This window comes from Trichoplusia ni, chromosome 6, assembly GCF_003590095.1.
Source record: "Trichoplusia ni isolate ovarian cell line Hi5 chromosome 6, tn1, whole genome shotgun sequence".
Lineage (NCBI taxonomy): Eukaryota > Metazoa > Arthropoda > Insecta > Lepidoptera > Noctuidae > Trichoplusia > Trichoplusia ni.
The window spans coordinates 2,568,748-2,592,059 of NC_039483.1; the positions used below are offsets into that span (position 1 = coordinate 2,568,748).

Consider the following 23,312-nt stretch of genomic DNA (forward strand, 5'->3'; position numbering starts at 1 on the left):
GATAAGTCAAATATTCTCCTTACAATTCGTACGGAATTTACAGAAATCTTTATGACATTTTCAACCTACATATAAAGGTCAATTCCCACTGAAATTAACAGCGCATACTCGCCATAAGAACAAGTCACTGAGTTAAGAGTCGGAAGCTGCTAGAAGACTCGAGCCTTCAAATAACTATGAACTTTTTAGTCATGAAGATAAGATACAAAATTGATTCTTACAAAAAGATGCTACTAGCCGCTACTCTTTCAATGAAAATTGACCACAATAGACAAAATAAAACTACTACAAGCGATGTCAATAATAATTCTTGTATGGAATTGACATTTCTATCCCATAAGTCACGACCCTTAGACTTGTCAATTCCATACAATCAGGAATATTGTGTCAATGGTTGTAGATATGTCACTTGTCAAGAATTCGTATAGATTTTGTTGATTAACGCCAACATAATTTGAGGAAGTCACTTGTAGAAAGTGACCAATAAATTATACTTATTAACTGCAGGTATTCTAATTAAGTTTGAATTTAACATATCTATAGAGAATCTAACACTTGTAGTTGGAAAACGAAGTGTGTTGTAATTAAGATGCTGAGCTGATAACAATCTCGACGACATTCCAAACCAGCTGTGAAATAACCAATCTGGATCCATTTTCCATTAGGTTAAGTTACCGGTAAGACAACGAAATTAAAATGTTTCATAATTTTTAAAGGTTGACCTCTATTATAGAACACAGGATATACTTAGGTAATTTGGTCAGTCCATCAGGGTCATTCAGTCAGGCTTTTAAACGATGCTGTTGGTGTGCATCGTATAGTCTACTTAGGTAGCTTACGGCCGGTGTTTGATATCATTTATTTCTTTTAGGGCACTTTTGACTGCTCTAATCGCCAGTACAGTTCAAATAATGTCCATAAATACAGTTTACCGTATTTGACCACAACATTTTGAGATGAGCGTACTATAAGAGAGGTAACAAAACTGAAACATGTCACCATAAAAAATGTCTGCGTTCATAAAACAAACTGACGTTAAATTAAGACGTGGATGACGTTAACGAACGCACCCATAACGTCCGCACAATAATACTGTGTAGTTTGTTATATAATTTTATTCACATTTACCCTAAAGGAACTGGCTTAATAAAACTACTATATTTGAGCGATTAATTAACATTCTAATGTATGAATTATCTCACATGTATCGCTACTTTATCTAAGAGGACCAATTTCATCAAAAACTCCGTATTTGATATCAAATTCCCAAGTCAAACTCTGCAGTAACATAAATAATAAACTTTTTAAATTTAACATAAGTTATACGTAAGTACATATCGATTTAAAACATATTGACTTAGATTCTCCCTTATTCAATGAAATCGGTCCACGCATAACCTCTAACAATTTGACAATCATGACAACCTCATGTCAAAGTCGCACAAAATGTAAAGTCAATTCAAAAATGGATTAGCCTTATCTCAATATCCAATGACTCCAATAAACGTTAAAATGTCACATAATCAGCGAATTAAAAGCAATCAATGCGAATGTAATTAAAAACGAACTTTTACGAAAGAATACATCGTAAAATATCGACATGCCCGCTAATCGCAAACACTTAATGAATAAAATCGATAATTAAAATCGACTAAGAGTTAATTGAGCTGAAAATGGAATCTAGATTTCAAATTACGAATGGCGTGGAGCCAAACGCTTTGGTTCCTTTGCCTGTGTTGTTTTTATTTTGTATTTTTTTTAATCGCGCATTTGAACGGAATAGTGTGGTAGTTAGCGCATTCCGACGGACGCTCGTATTTTTATTATGTTCAAGAATTCGGATAATCTTTTCTCATGGAAAGTATTTCAAACTTTGATATTTAATAGAGATATCGAGAGAATGTTGTCATTCTATATTTGTAGTTTTATTCCTTATCATAAAATCATTTGATGTTAAGTTAAAATCAATTCTCTGCCAACAAAGTCACTTAATTAAAAATATATTCCCATTCTTGTTTTCAAAACTACATTCTGTAACAACATGGCATAACCACACGGGTACCGAACAAAAACAAAATAGTTTGTTTTTAAAATCGATTCACTCGGTAAATCGATTCGGCGAGAACTCGATACTCGTAATCGTAAATCATGTGAACAAAAGACGGAAAGGAAAATACAAATTAGCCTTATAATCGCTCGTTTAAACCTGGGTTTAAAGGCCACAGCCTAGTGAAAGAACATAGTAAACAATGCAATGAGAACCGAGGCGAGCCACCTGTAGGCAGACAGAAATCAAGACTAGACCGGTCAAAAAATCTAGACAAATCTATTTACAGACCAGTCTTAGTATACCTACACGTCATTTAAGTGGTTTTTCAAGTTCTTAATCGATTAATTGACCGTTAAGAACAGCGGCCGACCATAATCCGCCATAAAATAGGACAATTAGTGTAAATTGAATTCGAAATTCAAAAAGGATTCGAAAAACGATCATCAAAATTGATAATGGCTATAAAATATGGCCTCAAACAATGACATTAAAACAATAGTAGAGACACGTCATTAGTCAAAGGAAACAGTTACAAAACGCGTCACAGAAATCATCAACAACTAAGAGATGGGTATCGTTAAACTCCTAACGCGTAGACAAATAGTCGTTGAGAACAATCGTCAACCACTCAAAAACAATTTGGTTACGTCGCAAGCAATTACGAAACGCGATTCGAGACCGCGATAGTTTTCAAACGCATCTCTTAATAATAGGGCCCTGAACGCACCTATAATCGCCTTCATCTCTGTATATACCCATCTCGCTTGCTCTAACGATGAGCCAGTATCGTCGTCTTTGTCTACCGTTGACAGCGCTCTTTGAGAAACCACAGACCCTGCCTATCAACATTTCATATCTAAAATGTCTAATTATACCCACATCACTGGGTGAACATCAAAAAAGAGCCATTTTTAATTAATTTAAACCCAAAAAACTATTATAATACGGCCAATTTTGTTATCTAATAAGCCGTGACTCTAACAAGACTCGGGACGCCATTTTAAAACCGTTTTATAAAGTTGATTTAATGATATACCGGCTATAATGGCTTTAGAATTGATATAAATTATTGCAAACACCAACTAACGCCCACTTTTTAATGATTGATCATGTTGACTTTTTAGTTTGTTAATCAAATAAATTATAATTAAGTCCTGCCAATTTGATTACAAAAACCTAAGTGCCGACATTAATTATTAAAATTAAGATGGCGGATAACAAGGCTGCATCGATTATCATATTTGCATTGAAACCTAATTGAAATATTAGCAACACATTACATAATGTGGGTAGGTAATTAATATTCTACATTACAAACGTTCGAACGTAACTATTCCGAATACAGATTCAAAATTGGAGTGATTGTCAATCGAGATAGGGCTGTTCCGTGGCCAGTGCTTTATCTCTAACTCATAAATAAATAAAACTATAGTAATCTAGATTATTTTAGTATGTACAATTTTATCACTTAGTCCACTGTTTTACGTTTCATTTTCACTTTCACTGAGTTCGTCCATGTCCATGTCGATGAGTTCCTCGTCGTCGTCCTCGTACGAGTTGTTGTGTTGGCTGCCGTCGTCCGGCTTCATGTTGGAGGAGCCAGACTTGCCTCCAGTCTTCGCTTCCTCCTCTTGTTGCATTCGTTTGTGTTTCGTTCTTCTGTTTTGGAACCAAACTTTTACCTGTGAACAAAGATATAGAAGTGTAAGTAAGTATGACGGATAATCGATTACATTTTTTGTCGTTATCGATATGTTTCTATATTGTAGAAAATTGAATACTGATGACAGAAAATATTATCAGAAAATCTTTTACATTGTCAGACCTCATAAATAACACAGTAATATTTCATTGAAAAACTTATTCTATATTCATTTATGCAAAGTAAGTACTCGGTAGCAAATAACAAAAAATAGAATACACAAATCTATTCACAAAACATAATATAATTTCATGGCCGTCGAACAGCTATAAAGGATTAAAGGAACTAGCCAATAAAAAACTATTCAGTACGACCCTTCCAATCATATATCACGAGCTATTGAAAGAAAAATGCGTTGTCGAATTTTTCTGCGCGCCAACTACATATTTCCCGCCCAAAAAACGTCGGCCGCCATTTTGCAAGACAATTTGTCACGTGGTTAATGGCTTGCGAAATGTATTCATATTGTAGGCAGCCAGTACGCTTTTGAGATATCGCAACTAACGCACGGAGTTCGCATATCTATTTTGCTGCCAAAAATGGATTAAAGGTTGTATATTAATCTGCTAGGAATTGGTTTATGTTTCGTATTGCCAAGAATGTTGTTTATTACATGGAATGAGTCACGAAATAGAGGGTAATTGGGGGTAATTATTCAAAGTTTACGTTTAATCTTGAAGGCTTTAGCTGTCTTTGTGTATTACTTTGCCAAACCGTATTTCGTTGGGATGCTGCCATGACAGATAAAAATCTACGATGAATAAAAACATAAAATCACTGGTTATGAAAGAAACAATCAAATAATTCTTAATAAACATTAAAAGGAAAGACATAAAATTACCCAGAATTAGGTAGGAACTTATACGATTATATTTTTATAGTCAAAAGCAATAAGTTATCAGGAATTCCATTAAAAATTCAATACGATGGTAAAACAGTCAATCGTCATGTTAGTTATAACGGATTGGCGTGAAATTGATGCAATCGTACACTTTATAAGTTCTAACATTTCCGTACATACAATAAATCACGTTTAGATTTAGTTTATTACTGATAAAAAGTCGAAAGGAAATAAGCTATTAACTTGGGGTTTTTGATCGATTTTTATACTTTTATTCTGAATTGTTTTGACTTAGATTGAGAGTATAAAATACGCTTTTAAGAATAAAAAGTAGTTACAGTACTAAGTTGTTAAGAAAGGACTGTTGCGGTTGTGGAAAGGAGATAACAATATGTTTGATGTATAGCGCCGTCTCGTTTACTCTTTCCCAATAATAGTTGTCTAACTATCTAGTCTTGTTTATAGTAGCTTTTTTTTTATTTTCAGACAAGGTTTTGAAAAAGAGCTTAATCTATTTTTAAGTTAAATTTTGTATCATTTTAGTAAGTTTTTTTGCATTACAAGTTCATTAGTGATGAATCATAAATTATGGAGATTATAAATTAAAAATGTATATACATGTTAATTTGGTTTTGATGCTGTTTAATTATCTAGCCGAAATGTTAATTGGCTGAATTTCACATTTACTTTAAATTAACTGAAGTAATCGAAGCAAAAACTCTACTTTTAACAATATTTAACATTTCTTACGAAAATCTAAAAGAAGACTTATTACATGCGAGTAGAATCAGAAAACTCATAACGGTGAACACAATTTTCTCCAAAAAATCTACAAAACCATAATTTCAGTTATAAAATCATCTTTTTTTCAACAAAGTACAGCAATTTCAATTCTTCTTTTCTTTCTCAATTAAATATCACCAAAAAACAACAGCAAAAAAAAATCTCCATACATTTTCCCGTAACTCTACCTAACTTCCACTCAAAGACATATAAACGCATTCTTTCTACAAATCCCGAAGCCCTAATGACCCCAGACCCTACAAGGGTGCAGCGACAGACACGCTACATTACCCCCTATGTATCGACAAGGTATATCAATCAGGGAACTTCCGAAGCCAGCCCTTCGTAGAACTAATGGCGCGTAAATTTGATGCGGAATGATCGCTCCGATATTTGACGAGCTGGAAGATGTGGATGTTGTGTCAAATGTTATTGTATGTAGAGGAATAAAACCAGTTAAGTGGGAAGAGAACTTTTAATGAATTTTCCGCACAAATAGGCTAATGAAAAAGTATTTTTCAAAAACAAAAATTTTCGGTATGAAATCAAACTTATTAACAAAGCAATTGTTGCTTTACGTCGATTTTCAACCGATTGAAAAAGAACGAGGTTTTCAATTCGTCCGTATTTTTTTGTTCGTTACCTCAGAATTTTGGCCTGTATGAAAATATTTTGTTGTTTCTCTTCATTTAACGTGGCATAGCTGTCATTTGATCCCATAAAAACTTCGCAAAGTCTCTAGTTTCTTTGCCGATTAGGTATATTATATTTTTGTTGTGAAAACATGATGTCATAGAGCCATCATCCCTAAAAAAAACCAGTCTAACCATCACGGTTTTTAAGATGCAACCTGATGACAGACAAACGGATAAACAAAGCCTTAATACTAGACTTAAAACTCTGTCTTCTTTTCATTTCCACATAATCATCATTATTTCCAAAAAAACTCTACATCCAAAAGAAAAATTGCAAAGATGAACATTGAACATCATTATTTAGACCCAAAAGAAATATTACAACCTAAAGCCTTATGAATTGACACAGTACTGTAAAAAACATTTACTTTAAAACAAAGTATTGACTGTCATTCGCGTATATCTGAAAATGACCAGTTGCGATTCACATTTAGAAGGCTTTTACGACGTTTTGAGACATAAAGTAGATAATAACATGCTCAATATCTTTATTCTCATGGTATTTAGATAATGTGTGTGAGGAATGATTTATTTGTCAGTTGGCAAGCTTGGTAATCTTGCAAGCTTGTGTTTTTTATCTTATGTTAGTATTGACTTTCGAAATGTACATGGGTATGATATCTCGGGAGTTTAGGTTATAATATTTCTTACTAACATAAGCCTGCCCCAATATGAGCTTATTGCGATAAGCTTATAAAGGTATTTTTTCAATACTGAAAGTTCAACAATACTTTCTCTTTTTTTTCATTTGTAGATGTTCAGGTTATAATTTAGGCAACAAATCTGTATTTCATTTTGAAAACGAAACAGACATTCAAATTAAAATTAATCACAATCTCACTTATAAAAATGCAAAACTGTTTCCTCAATTAGGAAAAGAGAACATAAAAAAATCATCTAACTCATATCCAGCAGTTTTTTCCTACATAGGCATTTTCTTTCTTAAACGCCCACTCTAACATATAAGGCTCACACTACAGGAATCCACACAAATCTCAGACACTCAACCACTTAGATTTTTTTAACGGCTCCCGCATTAAGGAACTTACGAGTATCCTTGTGCCGTGGGTTTCACAAACATTCAAGTCACTAGCACAAAGACACCCAGACTCGGAACAAGAATTCGTGGATCATCAAACCATGCTCTACACGAGGATCGGACCAGCGACACGTTGAGCACAGTGGGTTTGGCGTGATGACTCCAAGCAATCACGGCTATATGAACTTATAGAAAATACTCAGAAAAACAAAGGTTTAGGTCGTTAGGCATCGAGGATTTTTACGTCCTATACGAAAGTCCTAAGTATTCAGACATATCTATGTATACTAATATATAAAGCTGAAGAGTTTGTTTGAACGCGCTAATCTCAGCAACTACTGGTCCAAATTGAAAAATTGTGAATTGAAACTTTTTGTGTTGAATAGACCATTCATCGAGGAAGGTTATAGGCTATATACCATCACGCTGCGACTAATAGGAGCGAAGATGCAATGGAAAATGTGGAAAAAATTGGGCAGATATATATCATCTTCTAACCACGCGGATGAAGTCGCGGGCAATAGCTAGTATAAGAATAATCCTTTCGTTTTATGCGTTATTTTACGACAACCTTCTTGCTTTTAACCTGTGTTTAAACGCTGTAAATTATACTAAAGTTAATAATAAAGGATGGGTCTCGGTCTATAGTGAAGTATTGTAAGTGCGGGTGAATAGTAATTATAGTATTGGTGTTTTAGCTCAAATGATTTGTTTACTTTGTGGTTTTTAACTTGACTAGTTACCAAAGAAGGGTATAGACATAAATTGTGCGTGAGAAAGTGAGAAACAACTATGTTTCGTCATGTTTTTTCTTTTCTCCATGGCGCCCAATTGTTTATACCTATTGATAAACGGCAGCGTGTCAAGCCAAGTTTAAGTCAGAGAATTTGCTTGCAGCACCGTGTGCTAATATACTCAAACAATTTAAGGAAATAATCATTTTTTAATTAAATAAAAAAGCATTTCAAAAATCTTATTGCTGTATCTCTGATTTTGTTTTTGTTCCTGGTAGATAAAACCTAATAATAGATAGAAATATATCCTGTTATGCGTTTCAAGAATTACTAATTATATTAAAATTGATGGGAGCCTTATATACCTTCATAAACTTACTAGGTTAAGTTTAAAAATTAGAAAGGCTCTTTTTTCGAATACATATAATATGCTTGTTAATAGATTTTAATATCAGAAAAGTTAGTTAAAATCTATTTTATAATCAACAGAATATTATCTTGATTAGTTCTACTTAAATACGACAATGGTCTTTAAAATTGGTTAATTTAGAATGATATTTCCTTGAACGAAGTCGCTGGCAATAACTATAACAACAGCTACAAAAATATAAAACCGCAAAAATATTGTAACCTGATTCGAAATAATCATCCATAACTTATTTTATTACGCCTCAATACAATAAAAAAAATCACGAAATATACATATAAGTAATCTCGCTTATATTTCCTACAAAATATAATACATTTTACAACAATTACATAACTGGAAATGAAGGAGTACCCTTGTACCCTTACGCCGTCGGTCCCTTAGGCCCATTTGTTACGGGTTAAGCCATCGATCATACGGTCTCTCGTACCCCCGGGATGCGAGCAGTAATATGTAATTTTGTATCATTTGATTTTGATAACTTTGGGTTGAAACATTAAGTGTTACTTATTAGTTGTGTATTGTTTGTTTTCACGTGTATCTACTTTGTAACCGATGTTAGTAAAATGGGATGCCGTGTTTAATTGATGGAAGATGTTTTGTTTTTCATGTTGTTTGATTTAAGTTAGTGTTGTCAAAAAATACAAATAGATTCAATAATTAAGCGTGGATAGATACTAAATTATTCTCATTCCTTAAAAGGTTCTGCAAAATAAATAAAACATAATTATGAATTTTCTTTGTTATATAAATAAACGAATCATAGAGATTCATATGCCAAAAGCTTTTATTTCTGAGAAATCCATGCAAATATTCTTTAGACGACCATCAACAGCGTACATAACTTAAAGTTATAGTTACATTTGGTACCAGAAGTACCGCCTCCCACACAAACTCAGCATAAACGTACAATATGTAATATGAGAAGCAAGTCAAACGCAAACAAGAGCGTCAAACCGAAAAACTAACGCTCGGCCCATCAAACAATTATCACATTTTGATGCAAATTTAATGTACTACCACTCCACGCCACGATAAACTGTAATTCGCTTAACACGACCCATCTGCACACCAACCACTATAAAATGAGCCCCCATAAAACCGTATCATAACAACAAAAGAGTTCCAACAACGGTAGTCGTTAAATAAAAGTCACAAGTCTAACCAAACAATCGTTTTAATAGGAAAGGGAGCGCAGACACCCGGACTAAATAAATAGGGGTGTCATTCAAACCCCGAAATGCGATTAAGTGCTTATGTACCCGATTAAAGCGCTCCCCTTCGGATTACAGAACGAGACAGACATACACAATCCCCACCAGTCAAAACGAGACAGCATCAAATAGGGAGCTACGCAATTAAGTGCGCGAATTTGGAGGAAAATTTAAATGGATGGCATTACTTTATTGTTCGCCCTATTAGGGAGGGACAAGGACAGATATAGTTTAGAGAGGGACATTATAGAGACAAATTGGGGTTGTTAGATATTTGTTAGAGTCAGCGAGTTTTAATTGGATGCTAATAAAGTGATTCTGTTCGGAATAAGTGAGTGGAACGGTTTTTTGTTGTAATGGCCATTGTATTTTTATGGGGTCTGTAATTTTATGTGTGGGGTAAAATAATAAGGAACTAGTTACTATCATTTTATGCTCAATAGTTCTACAGTATATGACAACCTTAAAACAAATTTTGCGCTAAGCGAATATATGTCAAGATTGGACGTTTGGCATCTTAGAGAAAAGGTTTTAGGTACTACATAGGAAATTTTCTAATTAAAATTTAAACATATTATAATGTATATTTTTTTGCTGGCATTTTCATTTAACGACCCCAAATCACAGCGTCCCAGAGCGAGAGAGACAGAATGATCCAATTGTCTGTAATTGTCTGCGAACGAGTTTTTGGCAACATTGTTGATTAATGGACGAATTTCGTAATTCATTCGCCATTTTCTGCCTACTAACGATGTCTAATTTAATGTGTGGATGTTATGGGGTTAAAACAAGTTATTTTAGTATGACTTTTGATACTTTAGTCCAAAAAATGGCTTCAAAAAGACTTTATATTTATGACACTTGATAAATAGCTAAGCAAATTATTAAGCAATGTCATATGCTTATATAAATATATAACATTAATTATGTTTAAAAATACCGACGGCATTGATTTAAGTTTCATTATAATTCTGAAAACTTGTCGCACTATGAGATATAGTGACATCCAAAAAAATAACTATGGAGATTAGATGTTAACTGCATGAAAAATAAGATAGTCGGATAGGATCGGGAATTAATCTAGACGCTGAACCGGACAGAGTTTTGGAAAAAGCTACGCAGAAAAAATCATTTATTATAAAGGCAGAAAGTTCTTGAAGACTACAAGAGAAAAAAGCATCAAAACGTTCACAGTTACAGACAAAACCTATTACCACAACTCAAAAGACAAAAGCTCATCACATAGCAATTACAAATAGTCCAAGTATACCAGCTTGAATTAACACATCAATTTACGTTTACTCCTATCAACGCCCTTTAAGTAAGACTCAAGGGGCTGTGGGAGCGGGACAGCACTACATAATGTAGAGCGCTGTCTCTTTTCCACACAGTAATAGAACTTTGAGAGTTGCTAGTATGGTATCTAAAACGAGGTTTAACTCGAATTTCCTTTGCCTAAGTGATGGCATTGTACGATAAACCAAAGAGTCGATAGTTCGGCCGGATGTGGAAAAGCGCCCGCTTACTACGTCACTTCCGTTCGCCATTAGCGAAGCGATGTTTAATGCGGTTTTGTTGCGATGGATTATTGTGGATAGTAGTTTTATTATAAATGGATGAGTGGAGAATTTAGATGAGGTTATTGAAACAAAGATTGTGGATTCTTATTGTAACTTTCTTGAAGATGATTTCAGTAGAGAATGTGAGACCGGTAGTTAGTAGAGTCAATTTCACGACGTCCACGTCAGCTCATGATTAAGGACTCCAGATGGGTCCAAAACTAGTCGCGCAATCTCGATACATACGCGTGAGTGATGAGTTATATCATCAGAAGAGGCCTTTAAAAAATTATTGTTTGAGCGAAAATAAGAAAGTTAATATTTGATATCACGTCTGTCCAGCTAGGAATAGATTAATGGCCGTATACTGAAATACGAATCAGTTTTTAGTTCCCATTAGATCTCATACTCTATCACTTTTAATTTGTAACTGTAAAAACAGATAAATACCTAAAAACATCCAAAAGTTCTAGAACCTATGATACAATAATCAGAGGCAAAAATATCAAGAATTTAATATAGACTTAATATATCAAATACTGTTACGCGAAACTATCCACAAAAAGTCAGTGACATTCAAAATCGATGTCGTAATACTCGTAATATAAAATTCCCGTACAATTAGGTAGGTACAACCGGACGGTTCGACCGGACACGGCTCGCTATCACCGGAACGGACGGCAATAAAACCTTACACAATATAGTAACGCGTGTCGATATCCGACACAAAATACGTAAGACAACACGGCATGTACCTATTTTTATAATTTACGGTCTTTCGTTTGTTTATGGTATGGATAATGGCGATTTGTAGTTGTGATTTTGGGTAATTTAAATTAAATTGTTATTTTAAGTAGATTCGGTAATATTATCGGATTGTAGAAGCATGATGTATGATTTTTATGCGTGTTCAAATGACTTTGGAAGTTCCATCGAAAATACTAGTGTCATTTATATCTAGCACAATATGAAACTACTTTATCTCAAAGTGACTTTTCTTAATTGAATTGATATAGGAAGCAATTTGTCGATAACGGGACTTTTCAGAATACTTATCCATTAGAATAAGCAAAGCACCTGGTTATCATGAAAATGTTACACAAAAAGAAACATGGCTGATTTCATGCTCCATACACAAATCTACAAACCTCTACTTTAAAATTAATAATAACTTGTATTTTCAGCCAGTTACCAACCACAACTCAATTAACCGTTATTATTTAAGAAAACATATCAGTTTGAACTTCGAACGACCCCTTTGTCGCGCCCCTCGCTAGGGCTGCGTGACCCCGCCCCCCGCGCATGCGCAAACATGTCGCCAAATATTTGCCGCGTTTTTTATTTGCTCAATTTATTGAGAGGTGATCGGAATAGGTATCGAGATTGCAAACGTTATTGTATGGAATAAATAGGCTCTGTTGGTATTGCCACTAAAATAAACAGTAGGTGCGCAAATATAATCAAATGTAAGTCCTTAGAGTTTATTGAATTTGTTTAGGTGTTGCTAGGTATGTATTTTTTTATCAGTGAGAACAGATTATTTTCGAGATATAAAAACGTGAAGTGCCAAAACAAATGTATGCTAAAACATTATTTTTTTATTTGTTTAATACTTGCTAACTTAAAATAATGTTAAAATCTTTTATTTTCTGCATAATTAGGTAAATGTTTCTTATGAAAACGAACATAAATAACTTAATACCACCTCGACAGAATAATATTTGGTACTTACAGATATTTTCGAAATAAAGGTGTGAAATTAACACATAAACATCTACTTACCGAATGAGACAAAAAACATAAAAATAACGTACAACTGTGCAATATGGCTTAATATTTTAAATCAAATCACCAATTTGCATCAAAATATTAAAAAATACGCGACAACAATAAATAATTAAGATACGGCCCGTAATACTGACAAAAATTCAAACAATAAAAAAAATATTGCAATAAAAAACACACAAACTTAATGCAGAACAACCATTTAAATTTCGAATTTCGCACGTTATGAACACAAGCCGCCATACTCGAGAAATTATTACTAATTAAAAAAAATATAAACCAACGTAACGAGCAAAGGTAAAACATAAAAAGTCCAGCAAGCATTTCCCTCAAAAATTACGTTTTCACGAGTTCCAATAATCGAATTAAGTATGGTAAACATTTTATCTTAATAGTCGACTATATACGAACATACGAACAGGCCAGCTGCGTGTAATTTAGTTAATAATATAAAATTACTTGTATCGAGTATAACCTGTCCTGGCTGAACGGTACGTCATCGTGGCTTGTTTTAAAAAAAAACATTGGATTATAAACCCTGATGGTTGTTTAACTGTTTACACTTGTTTGTGAACGCAATTATTTATTGATTTCTCAATCAAGATTATTGTTTTAAATTGTGGCGACATAAAGAATCGGATTATTGATTTTAGTATTTTTTTACTGTCAAATAATGTTTCCGTTGACATTTTTACTTTTTAAACTTCAGTCGCCTACTTTTTTTAGCATGTTGGTCAATATGTCGGTAAAAACTATGCGGTTTTTATTAAATAAAAACAGGTACGGGTGCGGCTTCCGTTATAAATAATCGTGCAATACAAGTGTGAGTTTACACACTTCCCTCGAAGGGTGAATTAATACAATTAATTTTGTTAATCCTCTAATTACTTTTCTAGAACTCATTAAATTATTATTAAATGCTGAATAAGGTTCATAGATCACGATATTTTAAGAGCTTTGTTTGAAAATAAAAAAGGTAGGTATGAAATAATATAAAATTGGATGTAATTTTCTCGAATAAAAAGCCCCATATTTTTATAAGTGTCAACTAACCATGGTATTAACGAAACGATATTTCTTACTTTATATCAAAACTCAAATAGGTGACTATTTGAGTTTTGATTGTCAATGATTGAATCTAAATTGAAAATAATAACGTTCCACCCGGTCAGATTAGAATCATTTCGAAACACTTGATGAATAAAATATTACCATGGAAGTGCATTTATTTATAACCTTCGTTAGCTGTCAAAATGACATCATAACCTCAAAAATTATCGAAACATCTGTCTATGTAACAGAAATAATTAGATACGGTTAATATTTAATTAAAAATGTAAATTTTACTTCAATTGCTATTAATAATTTAAGTTAACTGTAAAAAGCTATAGAGCTTGATCAAAGTACCATAAATTAGATCGGCTTTCAAGCCTCATTACTCTATAATTCTCTATGGTAATGCGTAGTTGTGACGAGAGATAATGATTACTACTTGCTGTTGATGGAGAGTTTTTTAGGATTCCGTAAGTTGTTTAGTTATTTATTTAACGAGGGTCTAGTCTTACAATAGAAGTATAAACCCTAGGGCTTGAATAATAATAATATAAAAACTAAGTATTGTTCATTTCTAAAGTACATCGACATGTTTTATAATAAAATTATACTAAGCCGTTACAAATACAACTAAGTATTACCACAACAAAGGAATTTCTTACACTTTCCCTACTATTAATATCAACGTCAAATTATCTAACGTAAGTAGACATAAAACACACAATTAAAGTAAAATAAATAATTAATAGAAAACAAAAGCGAAAGTTATAAATAGTTATACAGAACCACATCACGTTGAATGTGTATCAGTCTAGATTTTTTGCCCCATCGCTAGTGTTGCATGATGCGATTAGCCGCGGCGCTAATTTCCTACCACTGCCTTAATCGAGTGTAGCCATGTGTTTTTTCTACCAAATTGGTAGTTTCTAATATGTATCGAGTTTACAAACTACGTTTTAATAATAATTAATAGCGTGTTGTGGAATACTTGAATTGGTCGTCATTATTTTAGTTCTTTTTTTATTTGTTTAAGATCAGTGTAATCGTGCCTGTACAACGGAAGACTGCGCTACGGAAAGAAAACCTGCTAAATATAGGGAAAGCGAGACTGTATAGCACATAGTGGCCTCTAAATAGGCAACAAGAAAATTCTGACCATGTGAATTCTATTAATCAATCAATTCGGAAAATGTAACATTATTAACCAAATAATTAAACAAAAAAGGCTCTTGAAAAGGAATAACTGGACTGTAATTACATCATTTAAGTAAAATGATTCAATTAACTCCTGCTTTTATGATTCGTTTAATATTAATGAAGTGTATTAAACAAGTAATCTGAGGCCAAATACGTCCAATATAACATACATATACTTCCAATTAGTATTCTTGAGCTAATAATGAATGATAATCTCAATTCCTTAGTACTCAATAATAAACTTAAAAATAAGAAGCTATTCAAACTAAAACCTCATTTTACGAAAAAAAAAACAATTAAGAAAAAAATCAGTAATGGCCGACGAATGTAACGAAACTGTCAAGGCATACATTATTTGACAGCTCATTCACAACGCAAATAAAAACTATAACAAGCTAAGATTTAATCAAAACAGACGGACAATAATTCACAAAATACGTGTAAGTAAATCAAGAATCAATTATCATTAAATTGAAAAATAAATCAAATGATTACGGGTTACATTGTACTGCGGATTTAATGAGTTGAAAAACTGCACAAATGTGTTTAGAAACTAGGTTAGCTATTAGTATTAGTAGCAGACCACACCCGGTTGGATTGGCAACCGGGGACCGACAGCAGAATAAACGATGATCAAGTAAACAGATTCATAAAAAAAATAATGATGATCTAAAACGTAGGATGGTTGCTGGTTCAATAGTAAAAAGTGTGACTTTTCGATTGGAAAAATCTTGTTTGTAACAAAAGCGAGATGGGACATAAAAATTTCGTGATCAGGAAAGTTTGTATTTTTTTGTGATAAGAATTAGGTACTTTAGGCAAATAAGGATTAAAGAATAAGACATAAATTTAAAAAACTACAAGTCTATATAGAAAGTAAATTTAAGGATTCGAATGTGTTATTATTTGATAGAATTCAACCAAAATTCTTTGGAATTAAGTTTTAATAGACAAAGAGGCAGAGCTAGAGGAAAAAAGTACCGTCAGTTCGAAGCAAACCATTGCAAATCGTATTCTAAACGAACCTCAAACAGTGATGAAAAAGTCATACTATGAAACCCCATTAATTTGCATTTTACCAGAAAACTCATTAATAGAAAAACTAATTTATCAATAGCTTTGCCTGTCGACGGTACCTGCGCGCACGCACGCCAACGCCTAATGATCCAGTAATTAAACCGTTTTTTTCGCTCAGTTTCGAACAATTAGACGCAACGCTTGATACTCTTATCGCGATTTCATTGTTACTATAATGTCGGTTATTATTTGGAATTGTTATTTTATTACTTTGATTTGATGAGCACGTTTTTAGTTCAATGTTAAGCCACGCTGTTTCAATCAAGGATGCGAAGAGAGGTAACTTAGGAACGTATAAGACGGCTTCGTCAATAAAAGGCTGCAGGGTCAGGTAAAATCTTACAATTGACCCATTTGGCCCTCAAAATAAAACCTTCGCTACGCCCTGCTGCTGAAATCAATCTTAACCTCCTATTTATGTTGTTTTGTGTCAACCTCCCATTTACCGAAACAAATGACATTTCTACAGTCGCTGGCTTCTACAATCGCTTAAGTGTATGAAAAAGACATTTTGTTAAATCACGTGACTTACATCTGTCATTTTCATAAATGATAGCAATTTCTGTCAACCAATGGATGGAACTGCTAAGAGACAGATCTTTAATTGTTGTCGATATACTAACCGACACACCGAAACATCTCTCGTTGTCATTCTAATTGACATTCTAGAGTGGATCCTCCATTAAAAGTGAAAGATATGCGTAATAAAATTGTTACAGAACAACTTAGTATGTCAATTTATGCATCTACAGAATTAGATTTATATTGTTCATGGTGAAACATGATTGACTTCAAAGATAACTATCAAATTCAAGCCTTTCAATTATTATAACGAGAGAGTCAAATAGTTTTAAATTGGCTGTATCTTATGATGACTTTTTAGAAATGTTCATTACATGATGACTCATATTTAGGATTGATATAAGTTACTCTAGCTTCTAAATTATCTACTTCAGTAGTTAAAATGGCAAATATAATGAACATTTGTGATCAGAACGTTGTAGAGTGCTTCTACAATTGCAATTGCAACAGTCTTATGATGCAATCATCGCAAAAGCAAGACACCGTGTTCCACAACTCCAGAAATCTATATCTATACTAATATATAAAGCTGAAGAGTTTGCTTGTTTATTTGTTTGAACGCGCTAATCTCAGGAACTACTGGTCCAAATTGAAAAAATATTTTTGTTTTGAATAGACCATTCATCGAGGAAGGCTTTAGGCTATATCCCATCACGCTGCGACTAATAGGAGCGGAGATAGAATGGAAAATGTAAAAAAAAACAGGGCAAGTATAAATCATAACTTATATCTACTACCCTCGGGGACGAAGTCGCGGGCAACAGCTAGTCTTACTATAAAATTATTGATGGTTGGGTACCTGAAAGAAACCCCAACCCTTATTTCCTTTGTATAAGTGATGACCATTGAAAAATAAAATATTGTAAATTCGGCAGCACTAGTTTTTAATTTACTTCAATTGCTTGAGATCACCACCCCAAACACACTGTGCGCATCATGTCACGGCTTCGATTCTCACGAAAGACAAGCATTTGTGTGATCCACGAATGTTCGTTCTGAGTCTGGGTGTCTTTGTGCACGTGATCTTTATATTTGTGAAAGACTACACACAAGGATTTAAACCCTTAAGTACGGAGTCATTTAAAAAAATTGTAGAAGCGAGACAGCTTATTAAGCGGCGTATAGCGGCATCTTTTTTCCACATCTCCAATACTACTCAGACGCTCTTAATCCAACCGGACGATAGTAACTCTACACCTGATTTATTAAACTTAGACACAACAGACTCTAATTAAGTATCCTCTATTATCTTATACTTTAAATCCTTCCTATCACAAATTGGGTGCAAATTAGCCCTATTAGGTGTATCCGTTGCAATTTACTTCGTACAAGGCTGAATAGATTACTGAAGGTAGTTGGTACTGAAACTTTCAGGGTCAGTTGCAGTTGTCTTGGTTCTTGAGGAGTTCCTACTGTTGTTACAGTAACTTTAATTGGGGATTCATTTGATGTATTTTTTTTCGTAACTACTCATTTAAAAAGTAACATATTTAGTTTATGTAGAATTATTGACAAATTCGAGTAATTATTTTCATTTAGTAGAATTTTTGCAATGTGGATGATGACTGGGTATAAAAAGAAAAAATCTCATTAGTCTTGTGACGGGGGCTTGTGACGTAACGATAATAATATGGTAAAATTTATACTCAATCGTGACATCACGTGTAAGTTTCATTCACTGTAATTTGGTCAATTTATGTTTGCGGGACAAATTAAAAAATACCTATCCATTATTATACAAAAAACTACAAGACGGACACTGCAAAAAGAAATTGTCATCATCCCTATTATACTCTTTTAATAAATTATTAAAAATAAAAAAGCCACAATTTGAAAACCTTCGGAAAATATTTAGTCCATTAAACTGTCAAGTGACAAGCGCAATACAATCTCTAAAACTCCCGAAAGTAGATCAAACACGCTTAATGAAATCAAATTACAGAATATTCAATAATCCGTCAAGTTCTGATCGACGTGAAAAACATAGTCTTCACTGGAATGTAGTCCACGTCAGTAAATGAAGCGCAACTAATGTTGAAGCAACAAACTAATCAGCTGTTACGAGTACATTATTTTATAAACAACTAGTTGTAGCCTGCGGGTCCGCCCGTTACATATCCAAAACAATCCCACAGGAATGTAAAATCGGGATGAAATCTTTCCTATGTGTTAATCCTGGTTATACACTATCTGAGTAACAAGTTTCGTCTTCGTTTCTGTGGTTTTTGCGTGAAAGGGGAACAAACATCCTTATATATAAACCTTCGCGTTTATTATATTTGTTTAATTGTATATGCTAAGGTATTTTGTATACGGGCATTATAATGACAGCTAGTCTCAATTTGACAGCTATTGGTACATCACTTGGTAAAATATTCAATGTCTAGCTATCACGGTTTATAAGCCTGGTGACAGACAACGGAGCCGTATATTATGGTTTCATATTTATTCTTTTACGGAACCCTATATATCAATAAATAAAATACTTACTGTTATTGAAATGCATTAATACATTTTCTACTGAAACATGTTTCGTGATAAATTAAGCTTGATAGTAATTGAATTAAATCATGTGACAATTATTTAAATTACAGCTCAATTAATTTCATGACACATTATCGCAAAAACACTACCATATTAATTTCGATATCTTTATATTGGGGTGGCCAGTTAACAAATAAATTATTTATGTCACCGTGCAACTGTATTTTTTTAATAATCTGCAAAATTTAAGAGGCCTTTTATATCAATCAACCTTTTTTCGCGAAACGCAATTAAACTTGGATCACAAACTTGTCAAATCAGAACTTTAAAATTAACCTATACAAATAGAATAAACCTTTGAGTTACCGCTCTTAGTTTCCTTAAAGTATTAAATGTAACTTTTACACTATGTAACAACTAGAATTATTTATTTGTATTAGCAAAGATTGAAGGGAAGGCTAGGAAAACCTCCGATATTAGACTCAGAGGGATGCGTAAAGACTCTCGTCGTCATTGGAGACTAAACACGATTCTTCTAGATTATCGGAGACGCGATATTAATAACTCTTATCTCTTTTTAATCCGCTAAGGAATTTATTCCTTCTCTCGTACAGAGTTTCGCAAACATTAAAGTCAAAGGCACTAGGACACTAAGATTCAGAACAAACATTCGTTGATCTTGCTTGTAGTACGCGTGAATCGATGTTGATTTTTCGCTTTGACAAATACCACTATTCTATCCGTGCAGTCGAAAATTACAAGATTAAATAAATTATAATTTCTAGAAAGAACAAATAGGAAGTCAATAATTAAATGTAAATAAATAAAGACAGGTAATTTAATTCAGCAATATTTACTCGCGTTCAAACTAAAATAACAGCTTGATATTTCAAAGTTATCGTTTTATTTAATCAAGAATATTTACTGTGGCCTTTTAAGGATTATAATTATTGGTTTTCACTGTGGTATCGTTACAAAAAGTAATTAATCATGAACGTAATTGTTTTGTTAAGTTGGTATTATTAGCATGGATACCACGATGTTGCCATTTACAAACGAGAGGGCTGAATGTTGTCAATTTGGTATGAATACTATTTGGTAATCGATTCTTTGGAAAGACCTAATTTATTTTGAATGATGAGGAAACCAAGAATAAAACTAGGAAGAGGGCAAATTATTTTCTCTTCTTTATCTCGAATTTTCCTTTTAATAAAAGTATATATATTATTTTCTTCTCAATGTGTGAAGTGGAGTTTGCTCTACTAGAAAAATTACTGGCCAGTGTTATTATCTTAATACATACTGTTTTTTTTTATAAACAATGTGAAGGTTGGGTTCTAACACACTACAGGACTAATATGGTCACTAATAGTCTTCAAGTATTTGTTGGAATTAATTGAAGTCTGTCTTGGATTTTTTTCAACTGTTTGATTTGCAGCCTTCTCAAGAAAATCGAATGAAAAAATTGTAGTTTACATAATTTTGCTGTTAAGATATGGTACAAATATAAAGGTACATATAGCTACATGTATATGGTCCTGATCCTGACAGAAATACCGAGGATGTGGGTCCGATGGATTCGAGGTTCAGCTGTCTAGTACTCATATTAAAAGCTTTGCTTAGTTCAGCACTAGATGGCGTTGTATTAAAGTATATAATAATTACAAGAAAAAAATGCGCTCTAAATAATTCCACTTAATAATTAAATTTGCAATAATTTATATCGATATTGTTAACAATTAGAGCAATATGCCAATCGAGTACTCGTACGCGCCCCGAACTGACCTCTCGATATTAATTATATTAAACAAGGAATTAATCAAATTTGATAAACTATCATTAATGAGTTACTTGCGTGTTATCGTGTTTGCATGTTTTTAATTACTGATTGTATTATTAGGTCCAACTTAGAATATTTAGATATTAAGAAAATTTATAATAAGTTATGTGTCGTAAGTACAATTTGTGGTCCTAAACTCTGTTGTCTTATTTATTATGTTTAAAGGAATATAAGTTTCAGTGGTATAATTGCTTTAACACCGACAATTTGTACAACTTTTCGTAACTAAATCACGAATGAAACTCATGATGAAACATCCATTATCTAAAAGTAATATATTTAATTTTAAGAACAGATATCACGTGTCACAAAATCTACATTGCATATTTTTCAATAAAATCATTTTTTCCTAAATTTCCTCGAAAGCAATCACTAACATAACCTCAAAAGCTCGACTTAACCCAAAGACTAAAAAAACACAGTTGCCAAAATAGGTAGAAAACTGACCTGTGTCTCTGTGAGGCTCAACGCTTGCGCGAGTTGTTTCCTCTCAGCGCCAACCACGTAATGATTCTTCTCGAAGGCGTGTTCTAACTTCAAGAGTTGTGATGGTGAGAATGCTGTTCTGATCCTCTTCGGTTTGCGGAAAGGCTGAAGTAGGAAGCCTGGGATATCTGGACCTGAGGACAAAGATAGGCATAAAATTAACATTCGAAATTACAAAGTCATACTGAAAGTAATGCCATATTATATTCTTACAAAGGAAGTTAATAGGTAGGTACATATGTGTAATGTCACGTCTGGTTCTGTTTAGTCAAAGAAAAACGTGTTAAGGAGTGATGGAAAGTTACATTAAGTGACTACTGAAAGAAATTTCGTGGAGCAAAGATACACACATACAAGATACATACATACAAATTTTCTTAGTTTTTTTTTTTCATAACTTAACAGGAGAAAAAAAACAGAAACTGACGGAAAAAAGCATTTAACTATTATCATTTTGGTATAATAATAGAATTCAATATAAATCATTCATTCGTTACATACTTCAACACGGAAAAGTCAACAGCCTACTGCCTGATTAATACCGTACAACATAATCATCTAAACAAATGTGAATAAAAATAAATAAATATTAATAAAATGTTGACAACTCCGATTGACATCGCGTAACGTATATGGTCAATGGACAAGACAAGAACATAATAAAATTGTCATTTAACACACTTATTGAATGCTAAATACGATATTCTGAAACATATTAATAATTCATAAGTCTATAGTCGAACAATGACTATATTTCACATCAATTATTTTAAAACGAACATTTGTGACGTTATTAATTTATTTTACTCGAGAAAAATTGCCATAAACGAAAATTTTAATGCTGGCCAATTTAAATAGTTTTTTTAACGGCGTTCGGTGACTTTTATTGTTCTTAATTTGAATAATTACAATTAATGATCTTATTTTCTCGTGTTTAGTGGTAGGTATTTGTGGATTTAAACATGGCCATTTACGATTTTAAATAAAAATACTTTTTATCGTTTAACGTCAGACAATGATTGAATGTATTCACCGTGTGCATCTATGCTCTGCATTGCATAATTAAGTGCTTTTATGTTATTCATTTTATTCAAAAACTTTTCCAGTTGCTTTTGTATAAGTTATTAGGTAATAAAATGTTTGTTTTAAATTATAGTGTAAGCTCAAAAATATTATATACTTATTTTATTACATAATACTTATTTCAATAATAGTTTTATTTGTTTTAGTTACGAACTTTTTTCTACCCTCATTAAAGAACAAAGCTGATGCTAGTGATACTGGCACATAAGAAAAACAAAAGCAAACATCCCTTCATTCGAAATACGAAATTCAAAAAAAGTTAAGACAAGATACCGCACGCACTATCCTTGTAGTGACGTACGGACTATTAAAATTAAATTAAACAAAGATTACCTCTAAACGAGTGCGGCCCGAGGATAATCCATCAACCACTTATGTTGTTTCTACATACTAAGAAATATGAAGTAATGAAACACCACAAATTATACACCAGAGATCAGAATAAACGCTATTTAGGACTGTGTTGAAATTTGACGTTTGCTAGATTTACACAATGCTCTTTAAGTGTTCGTAAAATGGTTATTATAATACGTTATAAGTACTAATTATGAGCGGTAATGATTATTAAGTATTACTAATATAGGAAAAAAAAATATCACGACAATCGGTCGACAATTTCGGTCGCTACTTTATAGAGGACATAATTAATAGCGTCATGAAAGTGATTTAGTATTTTGCCGC

General features: G+C 32.9%; 1 protein-coding gene across 1 annotated transcript in view; it reads right to left on the bottom strand.

The window, feature by feature from the left end:
* Window positions 1-945: 945 nt before the first annotated feature.
* LOC113494893 (homeotic protein empty spiracles-like) overlaps window positions 946-23,312 on the bottom strand; it is a 34,319-nt gene continuing 11,952 nt past the window's right edge. The window contains exons 2-3 of the mRNA XM_026873408.1: window positions 21,510-21,682; window positions 946-3,732 (exon numbers count right to left, since the gene is read on the bottom strand). Of these exons, the coding sequence (XP_026729209.1) occupies window positions 3,532-3,732; window positions 21,510-21,682 (374 nt within the window). The 3' untranslated portion in view covers window positions 946-3,531. The remainder of the gene's footprint in view (window positions 3,733-21,509; window positions 21,683-23,312) is intronic.